Source organism: Elgaria multicarinata, chromosome 19 (assembly GCF_023053635.1).
Source record: "Elgaria multicarinata webbii isolate HBS135686 ecotype San Diego chromosome 19, rElgMul1.1.pri, whole genome shotgun sequence".
Lineage (NCBI taxonomy): Eukaryota > Metazoa > Chordata > Lepidosauria > Squamata > Anguidae > Elgaria > Elgaria multicarinata.
In genome coordinates this window covers 6,970,029-6,997,169 of record NC_086189.1, presented here as the reverse complement: position 1 = coordinate 6,997,169, position 27,141 = coordinate 6,970,029, and the positions used below count along the sequence as shown (strand labels likewise).

Sequence of the window (27,141 nt, the reverse complement as noted above, 5' to 3'; positions counted from 1 at the left end):
ACCAAGTGCTTACGTATAATCTTGTATTTTTGTGGCTTTGCCCTGAAAGAGCAAGGAAACGAGACAACTTTGTGTTTATATAATCAGTTCCTTAGGAGCTTGTGTGTTTTCTCCAGTTACTCAGAATTGCGTAACGGAAGGTTGCTCCCCACCATCTCCAATTAAAAATGGAACTCAGAGAGGAGGGCTGGGAGGAGACCTTGGACTGCAGCTGCCAGTCAGAGAATGCAATATTAAGTTTGACAGAAGAATAGTTCTGCTGCCTAAAGCAGTAGGGTTACCTCCACACAGCTGGGGGAGGGAGCAGGGGTTGAGGTCATCTGACACACTATTAACAGCTACATCAGTACTGGTGTTCAGCTCTGAATATAGCACTGTGAATATCTCATTTTTAACTTTTAAAAGTTTCTAGACCTTATGGAGGAAAAACAGGACACACACAGGTAGATCTCTGAAGGAGGTTTAAGCTAGGAGGAGAGCTATAAAGGATTTGAGGGTGGGGTTTGGGGGTGGAACTCTTTACCTGCAAACAAAGAAACATCCGACCCACGCTTTGGTATCAAACACACCCAGGGCAGGGGACGGGAGACCCACCTCTAACGTAGCAGAGGTGTCAATTGTAGAGTTTCCAGTATTATTGCTTGAGTTTGAAGAGGCTGTCTCGTTTTTGCCTTCTGTATCAGACTTCTCGTCAGAGCTCGTACATTCCATGTCTGCGTCAAAACCGGTGGGGTAGCCCATCGCTTGCAAGACCTGTAGTACAGAGATTTAAAAAGTCATGCTCACATTTGGTAGGAGATCGAATCAGCTTTAAAAATGTGGTGTGTGTGTGTGTGTGTGTGTTTTAAACAACGGCCAAAATCCAACTGAAGTCCTAGGTAGAGTAGACTCACTGAAATCAACGGGACTTAATTTAAGTCAGGATTAACTTCAAAAAGTCAGGATTAAGTTCAATCGCAGTTTTTAAAGCTCAGCTAAAAACTTTTCTTTTTTCTAAAGCTTTTAGAACTTGATTTTGATCTTACTTTTATACTGTTAGTTTTATTCTACCCTGTGTCTGTTTGGTGCATTCAAAGGAAGCCAGATTCCAGCTGGACATCAGGAAAAACTTCTGTTAGAGCAGTACGACAATGGAATCAGTTACCGAGGGAGGTTGTGGGCTCTCCCACACTAGAGGCCTTCAAGAGGCAGCTGGACAAGCATCTGTCAGGGATGCTTTAGGGTGGATTCCTGCATTGAGCAGGGGATTGGACTCGATGGCCTTGTAGGCCCCTTCCAACTCTGCTATTCTATGATTCTATGATTCTTCCCCTTCTTATTGTTTTATTATGATTCTATTAGAATGTAGGCCTATGCGGGCAGGGTTTTGCTATTTTATTGTTTTACTCTGTACAGCACCGTGTACAGTGATGGTGCTATATAAATAAATAAATTAATTAATAATAATAATAAACTTAAGTCCTATTCATTTCAATGGGTCTAACTCAAAGTAGGACTTTTGTTGGATTTTACCCATTGTGTTTATCGGTGACCTGAAGGTCATTCCTTGATCTGCTCATGCTTGGCTTACCGGGACTGATGGGAACTGCAGTCCAGAATATTTGGAGGGCACCCACTTAGGGAAGGCTGGACTAGATGTCCTTCGCCCACAGCCCCGTCCTCTAAAATGACTATTATGGCTACCCAGAACGCAAAGAGAACGTCAGGCTCAAAACTGAACAAGCCTCAAATTACAAAGCATGCACCAAGAAAAAAAGAAAGAAAGAAAGAAAGAAAGAAAGAAGAGGAGTTGAATTCTGGAGTTTGTAAAAGTTATGCAAATGTACAGAATGTTCCTCATTTTGCATAATTTATCCCGCAGGTTTGATCTCAGGGACCCTAAGGTCTTCCTCCCACTCCGGCAGGCAGGCCTTTCCAAGAGTGTCTCCTCTATGTGTCATGAGGACCAGAAATTTGCTATTATTAAAACTAAAAAAAGAAAAGAAGCTTAAGATATGCAGGAAGCAGGATTCTGTACTACTTCAGGCCACGTTCTGCAGTCTTTCTGTGCTCTGGCAGAACGGCCTGTGCCTGTGGGACTCAGGAGTTCCATATCTGAGCAGGACCTGGATGGGCACAGCCTGGGAACCCAACTTTCTGCGCCATAGTTGAGTTCCATTACGGAAGAAAGGTGGGACATAGATGTCATAAATATCCCCCCCCCCATTTCTAAAAAATACCCTAGAAAGCTGCCATATACTGAGTTGGCCCCTTGGTCCATCTAGCCCAACATTGTCACCACTGACTGGCAGCAGCAGCTTTCCAGGGATTCAGGCAGGATTCTCTCCTGACCTTACCCAGGATCACACCTGGGACCCTCTGAAACATGGCAGCCACGGAACTATGGCTCCCGCCTCCCTCCCCTCTCTACACAGGAGGAGTAAATATTTATGAGTACATTTTAAAATGGCGACTGGAGGCTTTGGGATGGGTCCAGTTTTGAATATGAGTAGTTTCCTGGTCTCTTTCAAATTGACGATCACGTTGCAAGGCCCGCAGCAATTACTTTAAGTAGCCTTCCCCAACCAGACTCTCTCCAGATGTGTCAGGCTGCAACTTCTATCATCCCCAGTTAGCAGGTCCAACACACCTGGAGACTGACTTAGAGGCTCAGAACATTTCTGGAGTGGGCTGAACTGGAATCAGGCTCTGGGCTCTGATTCTAGTTCAGAGGCTATGCTGATCAGGGGAACGGGAGTTACTGATCAGGCTGGGAGCTGGGAGCCAGGGCATCCAGACTTGCCCATCGCTGCTGCCTTGGAGATAAAGTGTCCCCAGTACAGGGGGGAGGCGAGGAACGCCTTGACGCTCAGCCACAAGACCCTACCAGGGAGGGGCAGAAACACACGTACGCAGGATCGCAGGCACACCGTCTCTCTACAGGGGCAGGAACCGGCAGGCAAGACTTTGCAAGGCAAAATATTAAAAGGATTTTAAAATAGTATGTGTGAGGGCGGAGGGGAGGAGGAATCTTAGTAAGTGGCCGGGAAGGGATGCCGCCCTGGGAGAAGAAGAGGGGGAAAGAGCAGCTATCAAATATTTTGGGCCGCTTTCATGTTCAAAGCGAGTGAAACCAAAAAGGGAAAGTTTCTTGCAGCTCCAAAAACCGAGAAGAAAGAGAAGTTGCCAGATGAACTTTCTGAAAAACGAAGAGCTCATTCAAAACACATGAAAAGAGCCCGGAAAAAAAAAGAAAGAGAAAACCACAGATGGGGCTTCCTGTGATTGTGGATCTATCGACTCAGAGAGGGGGAAAGAAGATGCTTTGGCTTCTTCTTCAGCTGGCTGTAGGTGAACTTCTCCCTGCAGGCCTAACCCAAAACGGGTAGGACACCATGCAGCTCCATCCTCCCTCTCATATGCCTAGAAATGGATGGTTGTGGAGGGGGGCGGAGAGGAACAGGCAGGAAATTTAGACCCCAAACCCATTTCCTGATTTTGAAAACGGACCAAAAAACCCAACATTTGCAACAGCGATCGATGTATTCACACAGACCAGTTTGCATGTCAACGCTGGCATCAACGCGTGCACACACACAACTACCACTTCTAAGTTACTTCCACACAATCTCATTCCTTCCAAGAACGGTTATATGAAATGGGCCACCATCATCATGCCCATTTCACAGATGGAGAACTGAGGTGCTCTCTTTGCACATCCCAATGGGTTGCTTGATCAGGGCAAAAGAATTGGTGGACTGAGGTGGACTTGAACCCAAGGTTGCTAAGCCAAGGGTCTGGGTTCAGACAACAAGATAACCAATGGTGGTTTTAAGAGTCAATGGTTGGTTATTTACCCAGCTTGGGACCACAATACCTGATGGAACGCCTCTCCCGATGTGAATATACCCGGTCACTACGTTCAACATCTAAGGTCCTCCTCCGGGTGCCTACTCCAAGAGAGGCTCGGAGTGTGGCAACGAGGGACAGGGCCTTTTCGGTGGTGGCCCCCAGACTTTGGAATGATCTCCCTTACGAGGCTCGCCTGGCGCCAACGCTGCTATCTTTCCAGCACCAGGTTAAGACTTTCCTCTTTGCCCAGGCATATGGCAGCACATCTTAATCACCCACATGTTTAGTTTTTTTAACGGTTTTTAATGCTTTATGTGTGTATGTTCTTCTGTGTTTTAAAATTTTAAATTTTGTATACTTGTTTTTATCTCAATTTTAGAATTTCTGTAAACCGCCCAGAGAGCTCTGGCTATGGGGGCGGTATATAAGTGTAATAAATAAATAAATACATAATTTAACCCACCATGGGTTATCATGTTGTGTTGAGTATTTCCTCTGCCACCATTGGTTATTTCGTCAGCCACTGAGTCGCAGGGCAAGAGCAGTCAAAGCGGTGGCTGCCACTCTAGTCCAGCCGGCAGGATAGATTGTTGGCAGCAATGGCTGATGGGATACTAGCAGGAGGACTGAGGGGGGGGGAGAGGGGGGGATGAATGAGCCAACTCAGCTTTGACTGAAAGCCAATTCAACGCTGATCCTAATCCGCACCACAGTTGATTATTACCATGTTGTGTGGGGAGCACTCCATAGATAAACAACTGCCGAAATTATTACCCCACTGCTGACTATCGTGTTGTCTATATCCATAGGCCCACTGTTTATCATTGGCTTCAAACTCTGCTTCTTTCTCCTGGAAAGACATCAAGCCTGAAACGTTGCAGATTTGCATATAATGAACACCTCTCAGCTTCAGAAACGGAGCTCAGTTTCTCCTTCCAGGACTCAGAAGTACCAAAATGTGTTGGGGAAGGCTCATAATGCTGGGATGTATTTATTTATTTACAATATTGATATACCTCTCCCCATCTAAAGGATTTCCAAGCACTGAATAACAAACAGAACAAAACAATAAGAATACCATATTAAAAACTACTATTTTCAAAAGAACGAAGTTCTGATAAAACACACGTCCTGGTAAAAGTCATTCACAGAAAGCTTCCTGAAGCAACGGCGTTTTCAGGAGGCGCCGGGAGGAATCCAAAAATTATGTTAACTCTATATTTGACATAGGGGGTTCCTGGCTTTTCGGACCCTAAGCCGGGGGTCGCAATTGTCGAGCGTTAAGAGTTCTCTGCTACTCAGCCTTACCTTCACCGCGACGTGGAGCTTTGCTGTTTTCTTGGAAGGGCCGGAAGCTTCGTACGTCGTGCCGTCCACATCAACAGACATCGTGAAAACCGGGGCGTGGACGGGGCCTGACTGGGAAAGCAGTTTGTACTGCAAACCGGGCCGTATCTGGTTCAGACGCATCAAGGCGTTCATGAGATCTATTGCTTTGCTGTCGAGGACTGGCGGAGTGGAGCAGAGAGAGAGAGAGAGAGATTGAGAAGAGGGACACTACAGGATTGGCCCCAGTGATGGGGGGCAGAAAGCCTTCTCTAGGAAAACGTCCACTGCTATATTTTCCCGTGTAAGTATTTCCATTTTTACAAATGCATTGTATCATAAAATTAATTCGTAACATAATGAATGAAAATAAAGACCGTGTTTGCATGGAATGACAAACCAGGATTCCCCAAATTGATTTCTTTAGTGTGTCATCCAAACCAGCAGTCCTGGCTCACTGCTCCCTTTACAAGCCAGGGTCATAAAACAGGGTTTGTTCTGGGCTTACATAACCCTGGCCTGTTGGAAAACAACAAGCCAAACCCCCAGTTTGGATGGCGTGGTAGAAAAGCCCTTATTGGTTCATTTAGTCTATGGGTGCGCAACACACACCTTTCCCGGCCTTGTTTATTTATTTACAGTATTTATATACCGCTTCCCCGTTCACGAATTTTGGAGCAGTGGACGAACAGAATAAAAGAAAAAAAAACAGAATAAAAACCACAGTGAAAGTACATTTTTAAAAGAAACAATGTGCAAATAAAATCACGTCTTCCAGGAACAACAACGTTTTCAGGAGGTGCCGAAAGGAGTACAAAGTTGGTGCCTGCCTGACCTCCAGAGGCAGGGAATTCCATAGGAGGGGGGCCACCACGCTGAAGGCTCGTCTCCTGGTGGATTCCAATCGGAGGATAGGTCTAATTAACCCCCTTGCTGCTGAATTTGCTGCTGTAGTGGCAGAGGCCAAACAATCAGCGTTTTGCCACTGAATTTTGGCAGCAACCCACAATGGTGGCTGAAAAAGACCAAGCTTTAAAACCACTGCTGCCATCGAAATTTGGCGGCGAGGGTTCAGCCCCCAGGGATTTGAAACTGTCACCCGGAGCCCCCGAAGTTGGGCCACCCTTGGTTTAGCCACTCACACTAGTGGGAGGAACCAGGCGGGACACAGCGGGCTGCACACACCAGCACACAGCTGGTTCTATGCAAATGTGAGCAGCCCCTTAAGAATCACGAAACACAATATGCCTTTGTGGACAGATGTCGGCTTCATCAGATACATGACGCGTGATCTTTACGGCACAATCCTATGCGAAGTTAATGGGGATATAATCCCACTGGATTCAATGGCCCTTATTCCGAGATTTGTTTATTTATTGCATTTCTAAACTACTCATTAGGTGAAGCTCTTTGGGCGGTTCACAAAAATAGCTAAACGTGTACATAGGAATGTAAGAAGAGCCCTGATGCTGGATCAGGCCAAGGGTCCATCTAGTCCAGCACTCTGTCCACTCATTGGCCAACCAGCTGTCGGCCAGGGACCAACAAAGCAGGACACGGTGCAACAGCACCCTACCACCCATGTTCCCCAGCAACTGGTGCACACAGGCTTACTGCCTGGGATACTGGAGATAGCACACAACCATCAGGACTAAGTAGCCTTTGATAGGCTTCTCCTCCAGGAATTTATCCAACCCCCTTTGAAAGCCATCCAAATTGGTGGTGTATAGCATCACAGTCCAAGTTGGCAGGTATATATGCATATCTGGGTAGAGGTGGAGGGAATGTAAGCAGTGAGGCCAGAGGGAAATGAAATGCAAGAAGTACGGACCGATAATTCCATTAAAGTTTAAATGTATGTAATTAAGTACAGTGACCATTCACACAAAGCAGTGTTGATGGTAACACAAGCATGCCAGCATTCGCAAGGTAAATGATGCCTGCAGAAGGGTAAAAAAGAATTAATACAATGTAAGTTAGACTAGGTAACTGGGATACAATACCAGTTAAATTATGGAACTCACTACCACAAGATGTAGTGATGGCCACCAATTTGGATGGCTTTAAAAGGGGGTTGGATAAATTCCTGGAGGCAAAGGCTATCAATGGCTACTAGCCCTGATGGTTGTGTGCTACCTCCAGTATTCGAGGCAATAAGCCTGTGTGCACCAGTTGCTGGGGAACATGGGTGGGAGGGTGCTGTTGCACCATGTCCTGCTTGTTCATCCCTGGCCGATGGCTGGTTGGCCCCTGTGTGAACAGAGTGCTGGACTGGATGGACCCTTGGTCTGATCCAGCATCAGGGCTCTTCTTATATTCTTACCAGTATTCTGGAATAAAATACCAGAATACAATGAAAGTTGAAATTTGCTTTTTGTCAGATGACCAGGAAAGGAGCACAGCTGTTTAGGCATACTAAAAAAGGGTACATTAAGGATTTCACCCTTAATCGTACACATGTTTAGACAGAAAAAATGCTGGAAATTGTAGGACTTCTTTCTGTTTAAACATGCACCCATAGTGTGTTAACAGTCTTTGGTGCCTTTATTCATTTATTTTAAAGTCTAAATTATGTTAAGGGACTTGTATGCTATTGATTTGTCATGTTTTAAAATGCTTCCAAGGAAAATAATTTCCAGCCAAAGCTTTCAATTTGTTTGAATATAATGTTTAACACGTACTAAGAGCAATTTATCTGAAAGGTGCCCCACCTCCCAATACACCAAATGTGGCTGAATTGAAATATTTGATTGGGGGGAAAGAATTCTATATTTATACGCAAGTAAAATTAACATGGCGTATGTCTTTAGTTTTGTTTACTAAGTAGAAGTCAAACATGCGAAATCAGATCTCAGTCTATTGAAGGCAATGGAAAAATGTCTTATTTTAAGTTTTTTTGGAAACCCAACATCATTGTTGGCTACTAAAAAGTGCAGAACAGCAGAAATAGTTGGTGGTTCTAAAGGCAATCTCTGTTTCTGAGTTTTCCACATGAAACAGAAGAGGATTAAGTTCAACTTGCTCTTTACTGAGTGCTTTACAGAGTAACACAGGCAGACTACAGGTCTCTGCCCGCTAGGCACTTCCAATCTAAATGTTCACAGTGGAGGTGGAGGCCACACAAGCAGAGAAAGGAACGGGGGGACAAGCAACTTAGGGAAAGGGAGACGAATTGGAATTCTGTTCACACACTGGCCATCCAGCTGCTGACCAGGAACACACAAGCAAGGTTTTGAATCCACACCCTTCAACAGTTCTTCAACAGTTCAACACCCTTCAATAGCACCTCCTTGGAAGCAAAGCAGAGGAAGATAGATAGATAGACTTACTTTTCCTCAAGTTTCGCTTCATCTTCTTATTGGGATCCTTTTCATCCCCCAACCCGTCTTCAAAAGGCCTCTTCAAAGCAGAGGAGCCAGCACCTAAAAAAAAAAGAAAAAGACAAAAATCCCTCTCGTCGTTATATGGGCTTTGGGGATAGAATAAAACAAAACATTCAGGCACTGTAAATTATTTACAGTCAGGGCTGTGCTAAAAAAAACAACCCATCCCCCCAAATTAAAATTCTGTGCTGAGATATTCTGCAACTTGCGTAAATTGGTTTAAAAGTTGCAGGGTTTTCTCTAATTTTGCGCTATGTATTCTACATTCCTCTCCATTTTATTCTGGTTTTGCTAACCATCGGAAATGAGAGAAAAGATCTTTCCAGGGCACTGAAGCCAAGTGCCACTCTCATTTGTCTTCAGAATTGTAGGCATTGCCCACTCACTCGCCTTCAAGAACATCTTTTCAACCATCCATAAGGACTAGAAACATGCTATGCTTTGTTTGTTTGTTTCTTTTTTAAAAAAATAAGGGAGTTTAGGATCGCAGGAAGCCCAAATCTCCACCAAATCTTGCATGGAATCACAGCCTATACAAAACCCTAATGATTGTTTTTTAAATAGAGTCACTCACCTGGAACCTTGGGTGAGAGGGCAGCTTGAACATATCAGGTGAGTACAGTCTAGCATCCTGGCCTCTCCAGCTCTCGTCACAGTTTAGATTGGTTCCAACGCAATCTTGCAATGACAGCTTATTTAGCTGTGCGTGGGGGAAACGTGGCTGATTCTGGGCAGCTAAGGAGTTTGTCGCATTTCCAGAGTCTAAGTTTTGCAGGCTAAATGAGGGGCGTCCCACTGGCCAGATATTCCCTACCCCTTGCCTAGGAAATAACTTCAGGCACAATCCTATAGAATCATGGAATACTAGAGTTGGAAGGGGCCTATAAGGCCATCAAGTCCAACCCCCTGCTCAATGCAGGAATCCACCCTAAAGCACAATAACGGTGATAATGCTCAACCACAAAAATTCACTTAGAGATGTAAAATAGACGCAATATATTAGAGATATAAGTGATACATACAACATATATGTACAGTTTGTAATCAATCTACAGAACAATTTCTCCTAGCTGGTACGTGTTCTTAAATCCCTTTAAACAAATCCAACAGTGCAAAACCTCCACAATAAAAAATAATAAAGAAAAACAGAAATAGAAATAATGTCCAACGTCACCAGCACTGAAGTTCACAGTAGCATTTTACGTTTTTACAAAACTGCCTAAGAGCAAAACATTTAGATCATAATAGTTCAGAAGTATATCACTCCACACATGCACAATGTCAGGCGTCTAGATGACGTTCATAAGGCGTCTATTAAGCATTCATAATAAAGCGTTCCTGACAGATGGTTGTCCAGCTGCCTCTTGAAGACCTCCAGTGTGGGAGAGCCCACCACCTCCCTAGGTAATTGGTTCCATTGTTGTACTGCTCTAACAGTCAGGAAGCTTTTCCTGGTGGCCAGCCGGAATCTGGCTTCCTGCCATTTGAGCCCATTATTCCGTGTCCTGCACTCTGGGAGGATCGAGAAGAGATCCTGGCTCTCCTCTGTGTGACAACCTTTTAAGTATTTGAAGAGTGCTATCATGTCTCCCCTCAATCTCCTCTTCTCCAGGCTATACATGCCCAGTTGTTTCAGTCTCTCCTCATAGCACTTTGTTTCCAGACCCCTCATCATCCTCGTATGCATATTTAGAGCGAGAAAGTCCTAAAACTCCCAGCATACATAGGATTTACCCTAAATCCAGCTTGTTTTTTGGCTAGGGAATGCTGGGAGTTGTAGGACTTTTCTCTCTCTCTAAACATGCATAGGATTGCACCCTTAATTACGTACTATGCAGACAGCTGTTAAGCATGTGATAAACCCAACCCGGAAGGCACATAATCAATAGATAAAAGGATTGCCTGAGCCCATACAGACGGCTGTTTTAGCTCACATGTGTGGCAAAATCCTCCTTTTTCACTTCACAGGTAGATGCAGGCAGGCAAGCTGTTCTGTGTGTCAAAGGGCAGAAAGAGAGCAGGCCCATCCCTGGGGTAGTTTGCTTGACAGGTGATGGAAAAGACTTTTTCTACCTGAGAGCACTTGTCGTTTCAACGAGATGATACTGATCTGTAAGGACTGATAAGGCACCTGCAAAATGCTGCTTATGGGCTCTGCCATTTTACTTGCCAACTGGTAGGAGGATACAGACAACCTGTTTAAGGAGGGTTAGGTTAGTAGGTACCCTCCAAATGCTTTGGACTACAACTCCATCAGCCCCAGCCAACAGGGCCAACGGTCAGGGATCATGCAAATTCTACATCTGGAGGGCACCAGGTTGCCCACCTGGGCTCAGGCTAATGAGTGTGGTCACCCACATTCACACACGCCAAAGATGGCCAGGCAAATCGCCGTTTGTCCACGAACTGCAGGAGATGCCTTCAGCAAGCCACACCTACATAGGCAGGGATGAATCGGCCAATTTGGGTTTCTCATTTTTTCCAAACTTCAGTGCGGTTCGTCCCAAACTTTGAGAATTTTTTAAAACAAAGCATTTGCTTGAAAATTCGTAGACAGTTTGGTCAGCCATTTTCTCCTAATACAAGCAGTTTGTGTACACCATTTGACTAATATACATATTTTCTTCAAGCAATTTTCCTCATACGTTTTAATTTCATTAATAGATTGATCGTTGATTGTTCTGGGAATGTTTTGATTTAATGGTCTCCCTAGTTGTTTTAACTTTCAAACTATAATGATCCATTTTTAACAATGGCTATGGTTTAATTTAAAGGAATTTTATACAATGTATCGTGAATCTATTTTAGCTTAAGCATTTTAGGGTTTGTTTTATTTTGTGTTTGCCTTATTTTGTCTTCGCCGTTTTGTATGCGAATGGCCTATGGCCCAAGCAAGAAATAATGATATTGATTAATAGATGCATTCGTGTGGACACTTTCCTGTAATACACACATTTTTAAAATGAGAGAACTCCGTTGTAACATTTGGAGAACTGCCAATTTCGAAGCATGACTACGTCTCCATTTGCAAATTGGTTTCAAATGCAAAATTGGGTAACTTCTCATTTAATTGCAAAGCCAAAAAAATATAAAATCCTTCCCATCCCTACACCTAGAACAGCGGTAAAAACATGGTCAAAAAGCTACCTTCTGCTCCTGCTAGCCAAGTCGGGCAGAACAAAGGTCATACCTCCTGTCTAGCTCGATTCCACCTGCCAGTGTGAACTCAGGTCTTGTTTTCCCAGCCCAGAACTCAGCTGGTCCTATTTCTAAAAAAAGCCCTTAATGTTCTAAACAAAGGGCATGGATGGAGTCAGGAAATGAAAAAACCACCACAAGAAAAGCGAGGAGAGAAAAGATACAAGACAATATTGATTTTACATTTCGGGAAATCTCAGAGTTGTGGCTGAGTGGAGAAAGTTTTGCTTGCCTCTGTTGAGGGACTGCAGCGTTTGGCAACTCGTGGATGAGACAAGTGTCGTGGAATTGGGGGAGGCGCTACCAAAAACTATGCGTGCCCCTATAAAAGTCCTTAATACCTTCAAAGTGCTTTTAGACACAGGAACGGCCTTTTCTAACTGGAGTTTAAAGCTAGCTAGTGGTACATTTTAACATAGTGGCATATTTCCGCAGGGCGGGTTGTCATGTTGTCTGAACGCAGCGCGTTTTCTGCAGGGTTGCTCATCAACCATGCAGGGCAGCTTGTTAGCCACCCTGAACAACCCAACAACCAGCCATGGATTCTCAAGGTGGCTTGTGTGAGAAAAATAAACCACACGGCATCGTTAACAAGCTATCCTGCGGAAAACACTCTGCGTTCAGACAACACGATAACCCATGATGGGTTAGCATACTGTGTGAACCCAGCCAGAGACAGTGCTTGTTTCCTCCAACTCCAGAATTCTGGAAATTGCAGTCCAATACATCCATAGGGCCCCAGGTTGGGGGAAAGTGCCCCAGTGTCATGTGTGATGAAGCTTACTTCCTGTGGATATAACTACTGGATTCCCCTTGGCAAAACTTAGCTGGACATACAAAACTTGTATTCCCCTCTCTCTGCCCATTCACCCACCCACCCTGCCATTCCACTGGGGTACTAACAAACCATATTCAACGTGAGAATCCCTCCTGCAAGTCTATCAAGAGGCTGCAAGCTAATAACTCTTCCATAAGCATCCCCGCTTCAACATCCATCAGGTGCTTGGAAGGGAACAGAGAAGAAATAAGGCTATCTATCGACATTCATCATTGGCCTTAATAGCAATAAACTCCCCAGTAATAGAGAGTGTCAAACGATCAATGTTCTCACTTTAAAAATAAATGGCCGGGACCAACTGCCATTACCGACGTGTCGAAAAGCCATTATATTTCTGACAGCAGCGAGTACGGAAGATATCTTAATTGCCAGGAAGCCCTGCACATGGCTGTTGATAAGGGGTGGCTTCACTGAGCTCCCCCAGGAGAACAGCACAGGGTCACGGCTGGCACTTAAAGGACAGACAGGCTGTATTGGGTGCAGGAACCCACTTCTTGCGCCCAACACGCTCAACGCTTCGAGGCCTCCTGCGTCTAAATCGCCCCTGTGGAACGTGGCGAGAGGTCGGTTGATGCCTCCGGCACAAAAAATTATCACAACGCTTCTCCCCTGCTGGGTTTGGGAACCCCAATCAAGGAAGCCAAAAATCTGGGGATCGTATGAGTTTTTGCACAGTCACCTACTGTGCAAATCACTGGTGACTTCCAGATTGCAAATGAGAGGCAACCTGACCTTTGTCGGGAGTTCGAATTCTGAGCTGTGCATCCAGGAAATATTAAAAGAGGAAAATCTAGAAGTGCCACATGAGCAGCGCAGTTGGAAAACACAAGAACTTTGGCAGGACTTTTTATTCTTATTACCTTATTTATTTCATTTCTATCCTGCATTTTTTCCTCCAAGGAACCCAAGGCGGCAAACGTAATCTTTCTTTTCATTTCTTCCTTCAACACAGTGCTGAAGTTGCTTACGAGCTATACAATATTAATGTATGATGTGCATTCTGTAGTGTTTCCTCCTGCACAAAACAACCCTGTGTGAGTTAGGCTGAAACCTGGTGGCCAGCCCAAGGTCACTCAACAAGCTCTGTGGCTAAGGGGGGGGGGGGATTTGAACCCAGGTCTTCCAATGCAAGTCCAATCTTTTAGCCATTACATCACATTGCATCTCAGACACACACACCTATTTCAAATTCCAGAAGAGACTAAAAAACAACTGTTATATCCTATCCCCAAAGTCTGTTTAGAATGATACACTTTGCATGTTTGCCTAGGGATGTCGGTTTCTGCAGAGGAATGGTTGTTCCCCAAGTCTCGAGTTACAGGAAGCCAGGTTCCAGCTGGACATCAGGAAAAACGTCCTGACTGTTAGAGCAGTGCGACAATGAAACCAGTTACCTAGGGAGGTGGTGGGCTCTCCCACACTAGAGGCCTTCAAGAGGCAGCTGGACAACCATCTGTCAGGGATGCTTTAGGGTGGATTCCTGCATTGAGCAGGGGGTTGGACTCGATGGCCTTGTAGGCCCCTTCCAACTCTGCTATTCTATGAGTCACGTGGGTTCCATCGACTTGCAGACTGTTTTTTCACTTTCTAGAATTTTAGGCAAATTTAATTGTAAAAAGATATGTAAAACTTTAAAAAAAAACACCACTGAAAATGTGCATTTCCCCATAGGCTAAAGCATGAAAATGCACATGGGGGGGGGAACTTGCACATTTTCGCAAGTGCAAATTTGCACCAATTCAGAAATTTGTCCTGCCAATTAGCAGATGATGGAACGAAAGGAACCTGACAATCCATGAAACGTAGACGGAATGGATTTTGTAAAATCCACACATCCCTCCTGAAGGTTTCCGGAGACATCCTGCCAAACCTCTTTGGAAAGCTTGTGCCAAGGCCCAGGTGTCACAACAGTCCTACTAGGGCTGTGCAAGCCTGACTCAGAAATCCGAGGTCCCAGCGGCCATTTTATGACAGAACCGCCATTTTAAAGCACAGTGCTAGGACACTGACACCATCCGGGATGTGGCAGTCTATGGAGGGGTCACCGCACATTCCACGAACGCCTCGTGGCCACCTGCTTCCCTTAAGAGCCGCTCACTACCAGATTGTGCTGATGGCAGTGGCGAGGCCATGAGTGCCTGCCGTTCCTGAGTGCAGTCCTCCCAGGCAGTGCATGCTGGGAGTAGTAGGCTGCTCCAGCATTACAGAGTCCTAGGGCTGTGCTTTAAAATGGCAGTTCCATCAAAAAAATGGCCGCCGAGGCTTACACGGCCCTAATTCAGACACAAAAACAGTAAAAAAAACTAAGTCTTGTTGTATGCTTAGTTGGCATGGAGATTTTCACTCCAGTTTGTTTTGCCCCACATCGTCTACCTTCTTTGTCGGTCCCCGACCACGAATATTTCTGGAACGACTTATTGGAAGGGAGGGGATCCATTTCCAACACCTTATAGATCTGGCCAAAAGCTGACAGTCTCAATGCGTGCTGTGAAGAAAGAAAGAAAGAAAGAAAGAAAGATCTTAAGATTGCCTTCGTCACTGCAAGCTCTTCGACATATCAAACTCTATTCTGCCCATAAATTGAACCACCTAGCTATAAGCATCCACGAACAAAGAGAAAACCCCCAGCCCAGAGCTACCCATCAACAACAAACGCCCGAGCGGTATCATTTCTTGTAAAGGAATTATGTGCTGTATTGGGTATATATTTTTGTGCATTAAAGCTTTTACTCGAATTACCGTACACCACCTTGGTGACATTTGGGGAAAGGCGTTATATGAATATTATTAAAAAACTAAAAACACAAATCAATAAAACCTACTCTCCTTCTAAATTAATTAAAATTGCGCCAAGGAACCAAACTGCATGTGAGAAAGAAACCCAACTTGAGGGGGAAATTGGTGGTGATGTTCCCACCCCAGTCTACCTTCTCTCCCAGAAAGAGATGTGTTTTTTCCTGGGATAGACAACATGCAGCCCAGAGGGCTGCACATGCTAAGATGTCTCCAAGCCCTTGCTAGCTCAAAAGAGGAGTGAGAGGAGACCACCCACCCACCCACTCTCCAGTCGGCCTGCTTTACCTGGGCACTATGGGTGATGGCTTCTCTTTGCTGAACAGTCAGATTGGACAAGGCATCCGTCGGCTCCCGCTCACAGGGATCATGTACACCAGGACCACCTATGGCCAAGAAAGTAGGAAGGTCAATATGAAAGCCTTACTTCCACACCCTCAGGTCATAGAATCATAGAATAGCAGAGTTGGAAGGGGCCTACAAGGCCATCGAGTCCAATCCCCTGCTCAATGCAGGAATCCACCCTAAAGCATCCCTGACAGAGGGTTGTCCAGCTGCCTCTTGAAGGCCTCTAGTGTGGGAGAGCCCACAACCTCCCTAGGTCACTGGTTCCATTGTCGTACTGCTCTAACAGTCAGGAAGTTTTTCCTGATGTCCAGCTGGAATCTGGCTTCCTTTAACTTGAGACCGTTATTCCGTATCCTGAACTCTTGGAGGATCGAGAAGAGATCCTGGCCCTCCTCTGTGTGACAACCTTTGAAGTATTTGAAGAGTGCTCTCATGTCTCCCCTCAATCTTCTCTTCTCCCGGCTAAACTGGAGGCTGGTCTCGTCTCACCACTGGTGGAAATACGAGCGGTAACATGAGGCACGGCCTTCTCTGAGGTGGCACCCCAATTCCAGAATGCCCTCTCCCAAGACCAACCTGGGACCAACTTTATTATCATTTCGGTGCCAGGTTAACTGGTTTTCCTGAACATTTAAGAACAAGGGTCCGTCTAGTCCAGCACTCTGTTCACACAAGTGGCCAACCAGCGGCTCATGGCAAACCCACAACCCCTTCCTGTTCTTGTTCCTCAGCAACTGGTGTACATGGGCACGCTGCCTCTGACACTGGAGGTGGCATAGAGCCATTGGGACAAACAGCCATTCATAGCTTTATCCTCCATAAATTTGTCCTCCATGAATTTATGACTGGTTAACTCTGCTGCTGCTAACTGGTGTTAATAGAGTTTTACTTTTTATTTTTACATTGTTGATAGTTCTTTAATATTGATGTTACCCATCCTGGATTATTATTATTTTCAAATGAAGGGCAGGGTGAAAATAAAAAACGGGCCCATTGGCTTCAAATACCATCTCATATAGGCAGAATAAAGATTGCAAAACGCTGCAGATTGTCTAATAAAATGTATGCTAACAACTATCAGTATCTGTACTAAAAGTGACAAAACTGCACACAGTGAATTTGCCTGTTTAGAAAACACCTATGAATGAATGAAGTACGACTGTAAAAACTCACCAGACTTATGCTATTGTGTCACAGTTTCAGAACGTGATTATTCTCAGAAATGGAAAAATGTTACACAGTAAACTATATCTTACTTCAACATTGGGTCTAATAACAATACGAGAAGAACAATTGAAAAAGCGATATCTAAGGAATTAATCGTGTTCATGCTGATGGCAACTTGGAGGATAATATGCAGAACTTGTATCATTGACTTCTTGGTACATGGAGCTGTGGCAAACACCCATGGCAGAAAAAATTGATGTACCAACGGATATTAGCTAAAGGCAAAATATCAGATTTTTTATAAAATATGGCACTATTTTATTGTATATACAAATCAGGGACACATGCAGATATTAATCAAAGCCTTTCTTCACATTATAGAAAAAACGCCAACACATCCAGAAGGCGCAAGGTTGGAGAAGGCAGAACTAGCCCCCATCAATCACTAATTTAAATTCTATGTATTTTTTGTCACTGTTGTTGTCTTTGAATATGAAGAATTAATTCTGAAACTCACAGGACTTTGAGGGAAGGTTAAAACAGCTGGGATTGTTTAGCTTGGAAAAAAGGAGGCTAAGGAGAGACGTGATAGAGGCGTAGAAAATCATGCATCATGTGGAGAAGGTGGAGAGGGAGACATTTTTCTCCCTCTCTCAAAAGACTAGAACCCAAAGAGGTCAGCCCATGAAGCTGATGGGTGGGAGATTCAGGACAAACAAAAGGAAGGACTTCTTCACACAGTACATAGTTAAACTTTGGAATTCACTACCACAAGATGTAGTGATGGCCACCCATTTGGATGGCTTGAAAAGGGGGTTGGATAAATTCCTGGAGGAGGTGAAGCCTATCAATGGCTGCTAGCCCTGATGGTTGTGTGCTATCTCCAGTATCCGAGGCACTAAGCCTGTGTGCACCAGTTGCTGGGGAACATGGGTGGGAGGGTGCTGTTGCACCGTGTCCTGCTTTGTTGGTCCCTGGCCGACAGCTGGTTGGCCAATGAGTGGACAGAGTGCTGAACTAGATGGACCCTTGGCCTGATCCAGCATCAGGGCTCTTCTTACATTCTTATGTACACGTTTAGCTATTTTTGTGAACCGCCCAAAGAGCGTCGCCTAATGAACAGTATAGAAATGCAATAAATAAATAAATCTAGGAATAAGGGCCATTGAGGGTGGGAGGGTGCTGTTGCACCACATCCTGATTTGTTGCTCCCTGGTCGACAGCTGGTTGACAGAGTGCTGGACTAGACGGACGCTCAGTCTGATCCAGCGTGGCAGTTCTTATGTTCTTATGTAAAGAACGAGCTTGCACACAGCTGAACCAGTGCATGCGTGATTGTGTAATTAGCGCCCCAGAAAGGAGTGGCTATGTATGGAACTCCTTACCGGGTAGCAGAATTCCCGATGCCAGACACTCCATCACTCGCCGCAGAGCTTCGCCGGCACCCAAGGGTCTATTGCACGTGCCAATTGCTTTCTCACATATAAGCTCCAGCGGCTAGAAGACATTTGAACTGCCATCAGTAGGGGCAGCAGCAATGAGGAAAAGACAACGTTCGTTTGAGGCTTTTGCGCTAGGTTTATTATTTCTCTTCTGCCACAAGAGAGGACGCCTGCTGGTCCCGCAACCTTGGCAGCTACATTTTATGGACGTCACCCTACCAGAGGGTAAGGATGTACTGTGTGTGACTTATTGGGGGAAGGGTCCAGTCGGGTTCATCGCTTTGAGGCCTTATGGACTGAGCTGCACCCATTGAATCGCCTCTATAAATCGGATTTTGACATCTGTCTGTATCCGCAATGCATTGTGGTTCGGTAGGCCAAAGTGAGCATCATCTCGCTAGGGGTGTTGGAGAAATCTGTTTGAGGGGTGGAGTTCAGACTTTTTTTTATGTTTGACCCTCTCAGTCTTCATTTTGGTTCCTGCTGTGGTGCTCAATTCAGTTTGTGGCGAGTCAGGCCAGTTAGCGGATTTTCCCGGGCATTTTGCGCATTTCCCCCCAGTTTCCCCAATCTGCACAAATGCCTGAGCAATTTGAGCAAATCTTTGAGCGATTTGGCCGCAATTTGTAAAATTGCTCAGGAATTTGTGCAAATTGCTCAGAAATTTGTGAAAAATCATAGAACCTGCCCTTCCCCCAAAAAAGTTCCTGCAGTTTGGGGGAACGTCTTTGGCTCAGCTCAGAAATGCAAAGCAAGACGTAAACACATTGTACATTGATGGTGCTATATAAATAGATAATAATAATAATAATAATAATAAACGCCGCAGAACTCCTTCAAGTAAAAAAAAGAACTGGATTTCCCAGCAGTGGACATCCTTTCATCTACCGCAGGGTTAGGCAACTTGGTACCTTTTGGAGTAGAACTCTCATAAGCCCCAGCCAGCACGGCCAATAGTCAGGGATTGTGGGAGCTGTAGTCCAAAACATCTAGACGGCACCAGGTTGACTACCAATTGATCTTCAGACAATTGGCTATTTCAGTCCTAATGAAATGAACGGGGATTCCATCTGATTCCATCCATTTCAAAGGGTAAGGCATGGGGGAGGGGGGACTATATAAATTGTGCCCCGTGAAAGGGTTATATCACTTCCCATAAGGGTATTAAAAGGTCTGTAACCAACTGAGCCTACGGCCCAACTACACCCAAGGGTCTGTTTACAGAGAAGCTGTTTTCTCAGGCATACCCCGAAGATAACTGTGTGTCCCAATAGGAGGAATTATTGTCTCAAGACTCTTTGGAATTCAGTAAATATGGGGTGCTAAGTCAATTCTGCATCACGTCCTCTACACCACACCCAACCTCACCACCCCTGCTGGTAGATTTCACAGTCCTTTACTAAATGGTCGGGGTTCTGCTCCATCTAAGTACTTACCCATCCTTTCAGCGGTGCCCAAGTGGGGACTCTGTTGCACAAATCTCGCAGAATTCGCAGCACAATCACACAGGATTTTAGTCCGTTTGCTCTGGCCTAAAACAAACAGAGCTGTTCCAATCCACCTGTGAAATCTCAGCCTAAACAACTTTTTCTTAATCCCCTAAATCGGGGGGCGGGGGGAGGGGACACTCTTTTAAGAAAGATGGCTGTATTGGTTTTCGTTGCGTTTTTTTTAAATAAATTTCATGCAAAATCCACAACAAAACAATTAAAATATAGCTCTCCTGGCACCCAAAATGAGCAGGGGGGAAATGTTCATTTTTAGAGAAGGCAGATTAAGAAATAAATAAATAAATGACAAAGCTTCATAACCACACTTGACCAGTTGATTTATTATCTATCATCTACGTTGAAGATACCAGTGTTCATAAACCAGTATTAGCTCAGTCACTGAGTATAGGGAGTACTGAAAAAACTAAAAAAAAAATTGAGGAGGCATTTCAGATGGGCCCCAAAATAAATAAATAAATAAATAAATAAATAATAAAAAGAACCCTGTAAGGCTATGATAAGGTAAGAACGAAAAGCCCAACCTGGAACCATTTGGCGTGCCGCAGAGACGCCAAAGCATCAAGGCATTTCTGCCTGTCGAGCAAGTCTGGAGGATCTTTCATCGGGACATTGTCCACTGGGAAAATGGGAATATAAGAACAAAAACAGACACAGACACAGTTTGACCAAGGGGGGTTCTGTCAAGCAAGCGTACAGAACACTGGCAGCATGGAGGGGGGGGGAGTTAATAAGGTTCCCAGAATTTTTTATGTCCCCCGCCCCCAATTTCCCCTCCCACTGCTCCCCACAAGAATGTAAAATGTTACTTTTTTAAAAGTAAACAAGCTTTTTTTTTTTAAGAAAAAAAATAAAATGGCAGTAAATAGGCATACATATAACAGAGGCAAAATGAAGGCAATTTTCCCACAGCCAATCTGGGATCTTATTAATTAAAACAAAAATGTAACCCGTGGGGCGGGGGGGGGGGGGGCGGCAGACCATAGAAAGTGTGGTGCTTGGCTTCATTCTGACCGATTTTATTTTTAAAAGAGAGACTCCTGGAGCTAAAAGAAATGTAAAACCAGCAAAGAGAGTTTCCCCAAATGTTCCCAGCATTTACACCCGCAAGGATCCTCTTCCAACTTCTTCCTTCCAATTTATAAAGGGGGGAGCGTGGGAATTATCCTCAATAATAAAATCTTCAGCAATGATTAGATATTGCCCTCAAAAACCCAGGTGTCAAGATGCCCTGGGCAATTAGGAATTGGATAAAGGTGCTTAGGAATTTGAAATATTCTGAGCCAGGGTTGTAACCTAGAAGCAGCCCCAATTTGGCTGGACAGCAACTGACATCTCTGCTAAAGTTTACACTCTTCTGTTTTTTTGCGCGTGCGTGCGTGCGTGCACACACACACACACACACACACACACACAGAGCTTTCTACTTTTTGCAATAATTAAACAATGTGCCTTTGTTGATTTTCTGCCCATAGCAACTGGATTTATTTTAAGAGAGAAAATCTGGTCCGTTTGGAAAATCCCCAGATTTTCAGCCCGGAGGTAATATATGCAAAGGCTGCTGTGCAAAATCTCACAGAATAATGGGGAGGAGAGGGGGCATGTACAACAGAGTACGGGCTTGGCGTGCACACGATCCCCACTTCACCCATTAAAAGGATTTCTGGGGAAGACTTGCTTTCCCCACAACCCACAAAGAACATACCAGCAGCCAGAGTAGACCAGCCTTCACCAACATGATTCACCTCCCAATATTTTGGACTACAACTCCCATTAACCCCAACCACCAGGAGGAGAGGGTGTGGCTCAGTGGTAGAGTCCCTGCTTTGCATGCAGAAGGTCTCCATTTCAATCCCCGGGCAGCACCAGGTAGGGCTGGAAAAACTCCGCACTGAAACCCGGGAGAGCCACGGCTGCCAGTCAGTGTCTACAACACTGGGCTAGATGGACCAGTGGTATGGAAAGGAGAAATTACTCTTTCCATTTAGCTTCCACCTTGAGTGACACAGCTCTATCGAAACCCTAAACGAGCAGAGGAATTGCGACACAGAAAGAGCGTAAACCAGAGAATCCAAAGCTGTCATGTGGCTGGCAACTCTTGGCTCAGTCTCTGAACATCAAGGAACTGCAAAGCGCCACACAGTTATCATCTGACTCCCGGTGAACTTTGCAGCAGATATTTGCGTCGGGTTTTGCCTTTCCCTAGGTCAACGGGACGACAACACGAGTAACCTGCGCTGCTCCCAATAAAAGCTGCAAAGTCATAGATGGCATTAACTGCGGAGTGGTTTGCAAGCACAAAAGGGGGACTTTTTTTGTTTTAGTTGCTGTTAAAGAGGTGCTTTTTTTCTTTTCCTCCCCTCAACTTTTGTCAGCATTGTCTTTTAGTCCTTGCTGGAGGAAGGGATGTGCCATTTGCATTCTTCAATGGTTAACCAGGATCTTTTGACTGAAACAAACCATTTTATGTATGTGTGTGTGGGTGTGGGTGTGGGGGGGGGGGGTAGAGAATAAGAAATGTCTCCTCCAAGATAGTGCTATTTACAATACAGCAACCATCAATGAGTGAGCAAGACTCTCTTTTTAGAAGTTGGGGAGAGAACAACTAGAGATTGACGGTCTACACGGCCATTCCACCAACCACGCAGAGACCATGTGGCCCCATCTTGCAAGGGAATAGGGCAACCAGGCAACCATTAAAGCAGCTGAAGCAAGTCCAACCCTAGCACAAAACGAGGGGTGTCCAAGAAATCCACAATGGAATCAAATGAGTTCAGAATTTTATGAGTCAGACCTGCAGATACTGCAGCAGGTCAACTGTGCAGACTCCGCAGGCTGTTTTTGGAATTTTGCGGAATTTTGCACAAATTTAATAATACAAAGATCCCCCACAAAGCCAAAAATGTGCATTTTCCCCATAGGCTAAAGTGAGGAAATGCTCATTGGGGGGGGGGGGGGGGCGGAGACTTGCAAATTTGCACAAATGCGAATTTGCACAAATTTAAAAACGAACAGACAAAAAAACAGATTCCATCAGCGAATAGACAATGGAACAAAAGGCACCGAGCAAGCCATGAAACACAGACGAATGGATTTTACACAATCCATACATCCCTAGACACGACAATTGCAAATTTTGCTCCAGTAAAATAGTCCCCTTTGTGCTTTAATGGGTTACCCAGAGGAAAATCAACAGTCACCCAAAGTGCAGGCATTTCGGACTTCCACGTGGCTCAATCAACATAAATCGATGGGGCCGTGGCGACAACATCGGGGGTCTCTGAAAGCAGCGAGGCTGTGAGAAGTTCAGCCTCTCTTGTTGGCTGCGTTCTCTGCCGTTGCAGGCAATCAATGTGTGAGAATTAAGTGTTTTAGGGGAAGAGAAAGACGGGGAGGGAAAAGAGGCAGCATGCAGAGGGTGGGCGGCACACAGCACCACAATTCGTTTTGGCAATGCTCACTCGAAACAGCCGTTGCCAGTTCATGCTCTGACTGTCAGGGTAGGTAAAACATTTGTTTAAAAAAGAATCCAAGGAAGATGAGTGGGGGACATTCACCAAGTTACGACACCCCGGGAGGTTCAGCAGAGCTGACAAATTTCACCCTAACTTACATCTGGCCAATTAAAACAGCGCCCCTGCTGATGTTTATCCACACTCGCTTATCCCATGATGAAAAAGTCAGGTCAAACGCTCCTGTTTCTGCCCAGGAGAGCTTCTTCCTCTTTTAGCTCACTCCTACCACCAAGTTCAGCTCTCACTAAAGATCAGAGACTGAACTAAGTTCGAGGACCTTTGTTCCAACAGTGTAAACAGGACCGCATCTCTGACATTTGGAAAGGAAGTAATTGTAAGGAGCGTGGAAATGAGTGTAAACACACAGCTCGCAGGTCAGAACTAAATATTTAGAGGGTGGAAGGGAGATGAACAATCCCCCCCCAAAAAAAAAGGCAGAGAAAAAGAAACCGAATTAAGCTTAGCGGAAGGCTTGCTGAGCCACACAGTAGTGCATTAATAAGTAAAATCCAAAAATTATTACAGCTAGAATAGAAACGGACAAAAAATGGCAAAATTATAGATGGGCCTACAAGGTTTCCCCCTCTTCTTTTTAAAGAAGAGTGTTGAATACCTTGTTTCTTATCAAACCGATTCATTTGTGCTAAATGATTAAAAACAGAAGAGTGATTTGATGAGCATCCCGTTTCTCTGCCAAACCAAACCCATTTGTTTTAGTTTTGGATAACGGGCGCGATCATCATCATGTTTATCTTGTGGCATTTTCCCATTTACAAACAGCGTTCTTGGGATGAAAGAAATTGACCGTCAGGGCATGAAGCTGCGGACTGCGGATCCCAATCACAATGAAAGCCGTGCTCATGACACACCCCTCTTGGGGATTTTGTTAGCCGAGAGAGATTAGTTGACCAACCAAACCAGACTGTGAGAAGCTTTGGTCAATTCTGCTAGTCTGCTCCAGAGATGGGTGACCAAGATCCGCAGCGGTCAAAATGCAGCTGCACATTTTGGTGCTATTTTGGAAGGGTGTGTGTGATGCCAATCAAGCCACCAATCATCTGAGACGCTCCTCCAGGTGCACCTGTCAAATGATGCAAGTGGCTACGAGAGGCAGGGCCTTTTCAGCAGTGGCCCTCCGTTTGTGGAACGCTCTCTCCAGGGATGTTCGGCTGGTGCCTACATTCTGATCTTTCCAGAGCCAGGTGAAGACCTTTTCCTTCTCCCAGGCATTTTGAGAACTGTTTCTAGTGCTTTTAGTACTTTATTCTGTAGCTCCTTTAAATCTGGGTGGTTTTTTTTTTTTTTTTTTTTTTGGTGCTGGCATGGTTTTATTCTTTGCTGCTGTTTTTATTCTGCAAATTGTTGCTGTTTTAATGTTTGTATTTTATGTTTTTAATGTATTGCAGACTGCCTAGAGAACTTCAGTTATTGAGCAATTTAAAAGCGCAGTAAGGGAGCAATCCTACGTCCCCTAGGCCAGGGGTCCCCAACCCCCGGGTCCATGGACCACTCCCAATCCATGGCCTGTTAGGAACCGGGCCGTGCAGGTGACCTGCTTTCACCCACCCACTCCCACCCCAGCGTACTTGGGCGCGGGGCGCCATCTCGCTTGCCCAGCTGAAGTGAAGCTAGGACGCTCGGGTGGGGGCGGCGGCTTCAGAATGGCGTGCCCGGCCAGAAGCCGCCCGCCCACCCCAGCGTCCCGGCTTTGCTTTGGCTGAGCGCCTACCCAGCCAAAGCGAAACCAGGACGCTGGAGTGGGGGGCGGGCGGGTGTGGCTTCCCAAAACCATCCCCTCAACCCCCCACCCGGTCCGTGGAAAAATGGTCTTCCATGAAACCGGTCCCTGGTGCTGGGGTGAGTGGGCATAACTGCTCTCCCCCCCCCCCCCCGGTAGCCAGCTACCTCTCCTGCTTGGAAATGTGAGCGTAGAGATGAGGAAAAGGAGGCTGTCCCAGAGGCAGGGAGGGGAGAGGAGAAGCCACCTTATACAGTTTCTTATATTCACCCCGGCCTGCTTCCCTCCCGCCCTGAAGCACCCTGGCTAGACAGGCGAAATTGCCTCCGTGCTCCGGACTGCACCCCAAGTATGTAAATAAATAAATACATTTGCTTCCCATTGTTATGTTCAATTTTTCCTCCTGCCTGGTTTTGCTCTGGCTTAGCAGAACTCTTGGTCTGGGTTCACACAGCACACTAACCCACACAGTATGGGTTGTTGTTGAACCATGGGTAATTGTCGTCTTAATGCAGTGCATATTCTGCGGGATTGCTCGTTAACCCTATAGTGCAAGTTGTTAACCACCCTGAACAACCCAACAATAAACCATGGGTTCTCAAGGTGACTTGCTTGAGATAAGCCAACTATACTGCATGGTTAACAAGCCACCCTGCGAAAAATGCCTTGCGTTCAGACAACAAAGTAACACATGGTAGGTTAGCATGTTGGGTGAACCTCCATGTCAGCGTCATTCACTCCCCCTCTCCCACCATTTTCACAAATCAGAACAATTAAAGAATTGGGGAGAGGGCAGAGGGCAGGCTGTGTGCTTGCCTCCAGAGAAACCAAGACAGCAACTGTATAGAAGAACAAAACAAAACTAGAATCCACAGTCCTTTATTCCCAAAGCATTCCAAGGATATGTTTGAAGTGACCTGATCCAAACTGCCTGAGTTTATTTGTAACATATCTCATCCTCAACCAGGAGGAATTATCCTCGAAACGTGTTGGGAATAAGAGGATTATCTTTTTCTATATCACTGTTTTCCTGGATACGATTTAGCTCTATGTATCAGAGCAAGTTAGTAAAAGGTGATATATATTGAATTTAACACTGACCGACTTTTGTGTATTTTATAATGATAATATATGGCACAACGTGACCATCCTGGGATTGCATTACAATGAAAGGTGGGATATAAAACCATTACCTAAAGTGAAAAATAAAAACTCCTTGTTCCTTTGTGTAGTCTGGAATTATTTCTCTAATCGTTCAACCCGTGCTTTAGGGGAAGTACAGGTTCTAATAAAACACAAGCACAGAGCCAAGAGCTGATATCTATTCTGGATAATTTAAATATGGAAGGTGAAAGTACAGGGCGTCACGTGTTTCAGCCGGGCTTCGTAGCAAACCACTGTTTCTGGTAGCCAGCAAGTGTTGGCTTCCTGCTCCACAGAGGCAACGCAGGTGAGTTATTTTTGCAATTGCTCCTCTCCAAGGTTTTTGTTTTCATAGGAGGGGAGCAGTGGGAATTTCACCCTTGCCACCATATTTAATTATGCAAAAAAACCAAAACCCTGTGATGTTCTGTATGGGGCATTAAGTCCAATACTTTTCTCTTCTGCATCCCCTCTGTTGTCTCCAATGGATCAACCCATTATTCTTTTAAACAGCACCTCAAAAAGCCACTGGGAAACGTTTCACCACTTCCAATGCATGTCCTAAGGATGACTTAGAAACTGACCAGTGCTTCTCCCAGTGATGGTGGTTTGATGTGAGGGTGGAGGGGAGGAAGAGAGGGAAGCCGAGAGGCACGTGGCAAGTCTAGAAATGGGGAAAGAAAGAACAACCAGGAAGGAGGGGATACGTTGCCCACAAGGGGATCCAGCTGCCTTAACCATCATGACAGAACGGTGCCAGTTGGTCAAAAGTCTGACAAGAGTCCAACAGCTCAATTCCAGGCAGGAGAAGGGAAAGGGCGGAACGGTAACAGAAACGCAGGCAGAAATTCCCAACGTGAAGATCCTCAGCACCGTGCTGTGCTTGTCTGCTCAGAAGTAAGCCCTGCTGA

At 45.2% G+C, this 27,141-nt stretch overlaps 1 protein-coding gene across 3 annotated transcripts in view; it reads right to left on the bottom strand.

Moving 5' to 3' along the window:
- The window catches only part of STRBP (spermatid perinuclear RNA binding protein), a 115,568-nt gene that overhangs the window by 13,861 nt on the left and 74,566 nt on the right, over positions 1–27,141 (bottom strand). For all 3 annotated transcript variants that reach the window (XM_063144897.1, XM_063144896.1, XM_063144898.1), the window contains exons 6-13: positions 20,359–20,453; positions 19,763–19,858; positions 18,270–18,381; positions 15,658–15,755; positions 14,950–15,061; positions 8,487–8,579; positions 5,140–5,339; positions 595–753 (exon numbers count right to left, since the gene is read on the bottom strand). In XM_063144897.1, the coding sequence (XP_063000967.1) occupies positions 595–753; positions 5,140–5,339; positions 8,487–8,579; positions 14,950–15,061; positions 15,658–15,755; positions 18,270–18,381; positions 19,763–19,858; positions 20,359–20,453 (965 nt within the window). The remainder of the gene's footprint in view (positions 1–594; positions 754–5,139; positions 5,340–8,486; positions 8,580–14,949; positions 15,062–15,657; positions 15,756–18,269; positions 18,382–19,762; positions 19,859–20,358; positions 20,454–27,141) is intronic.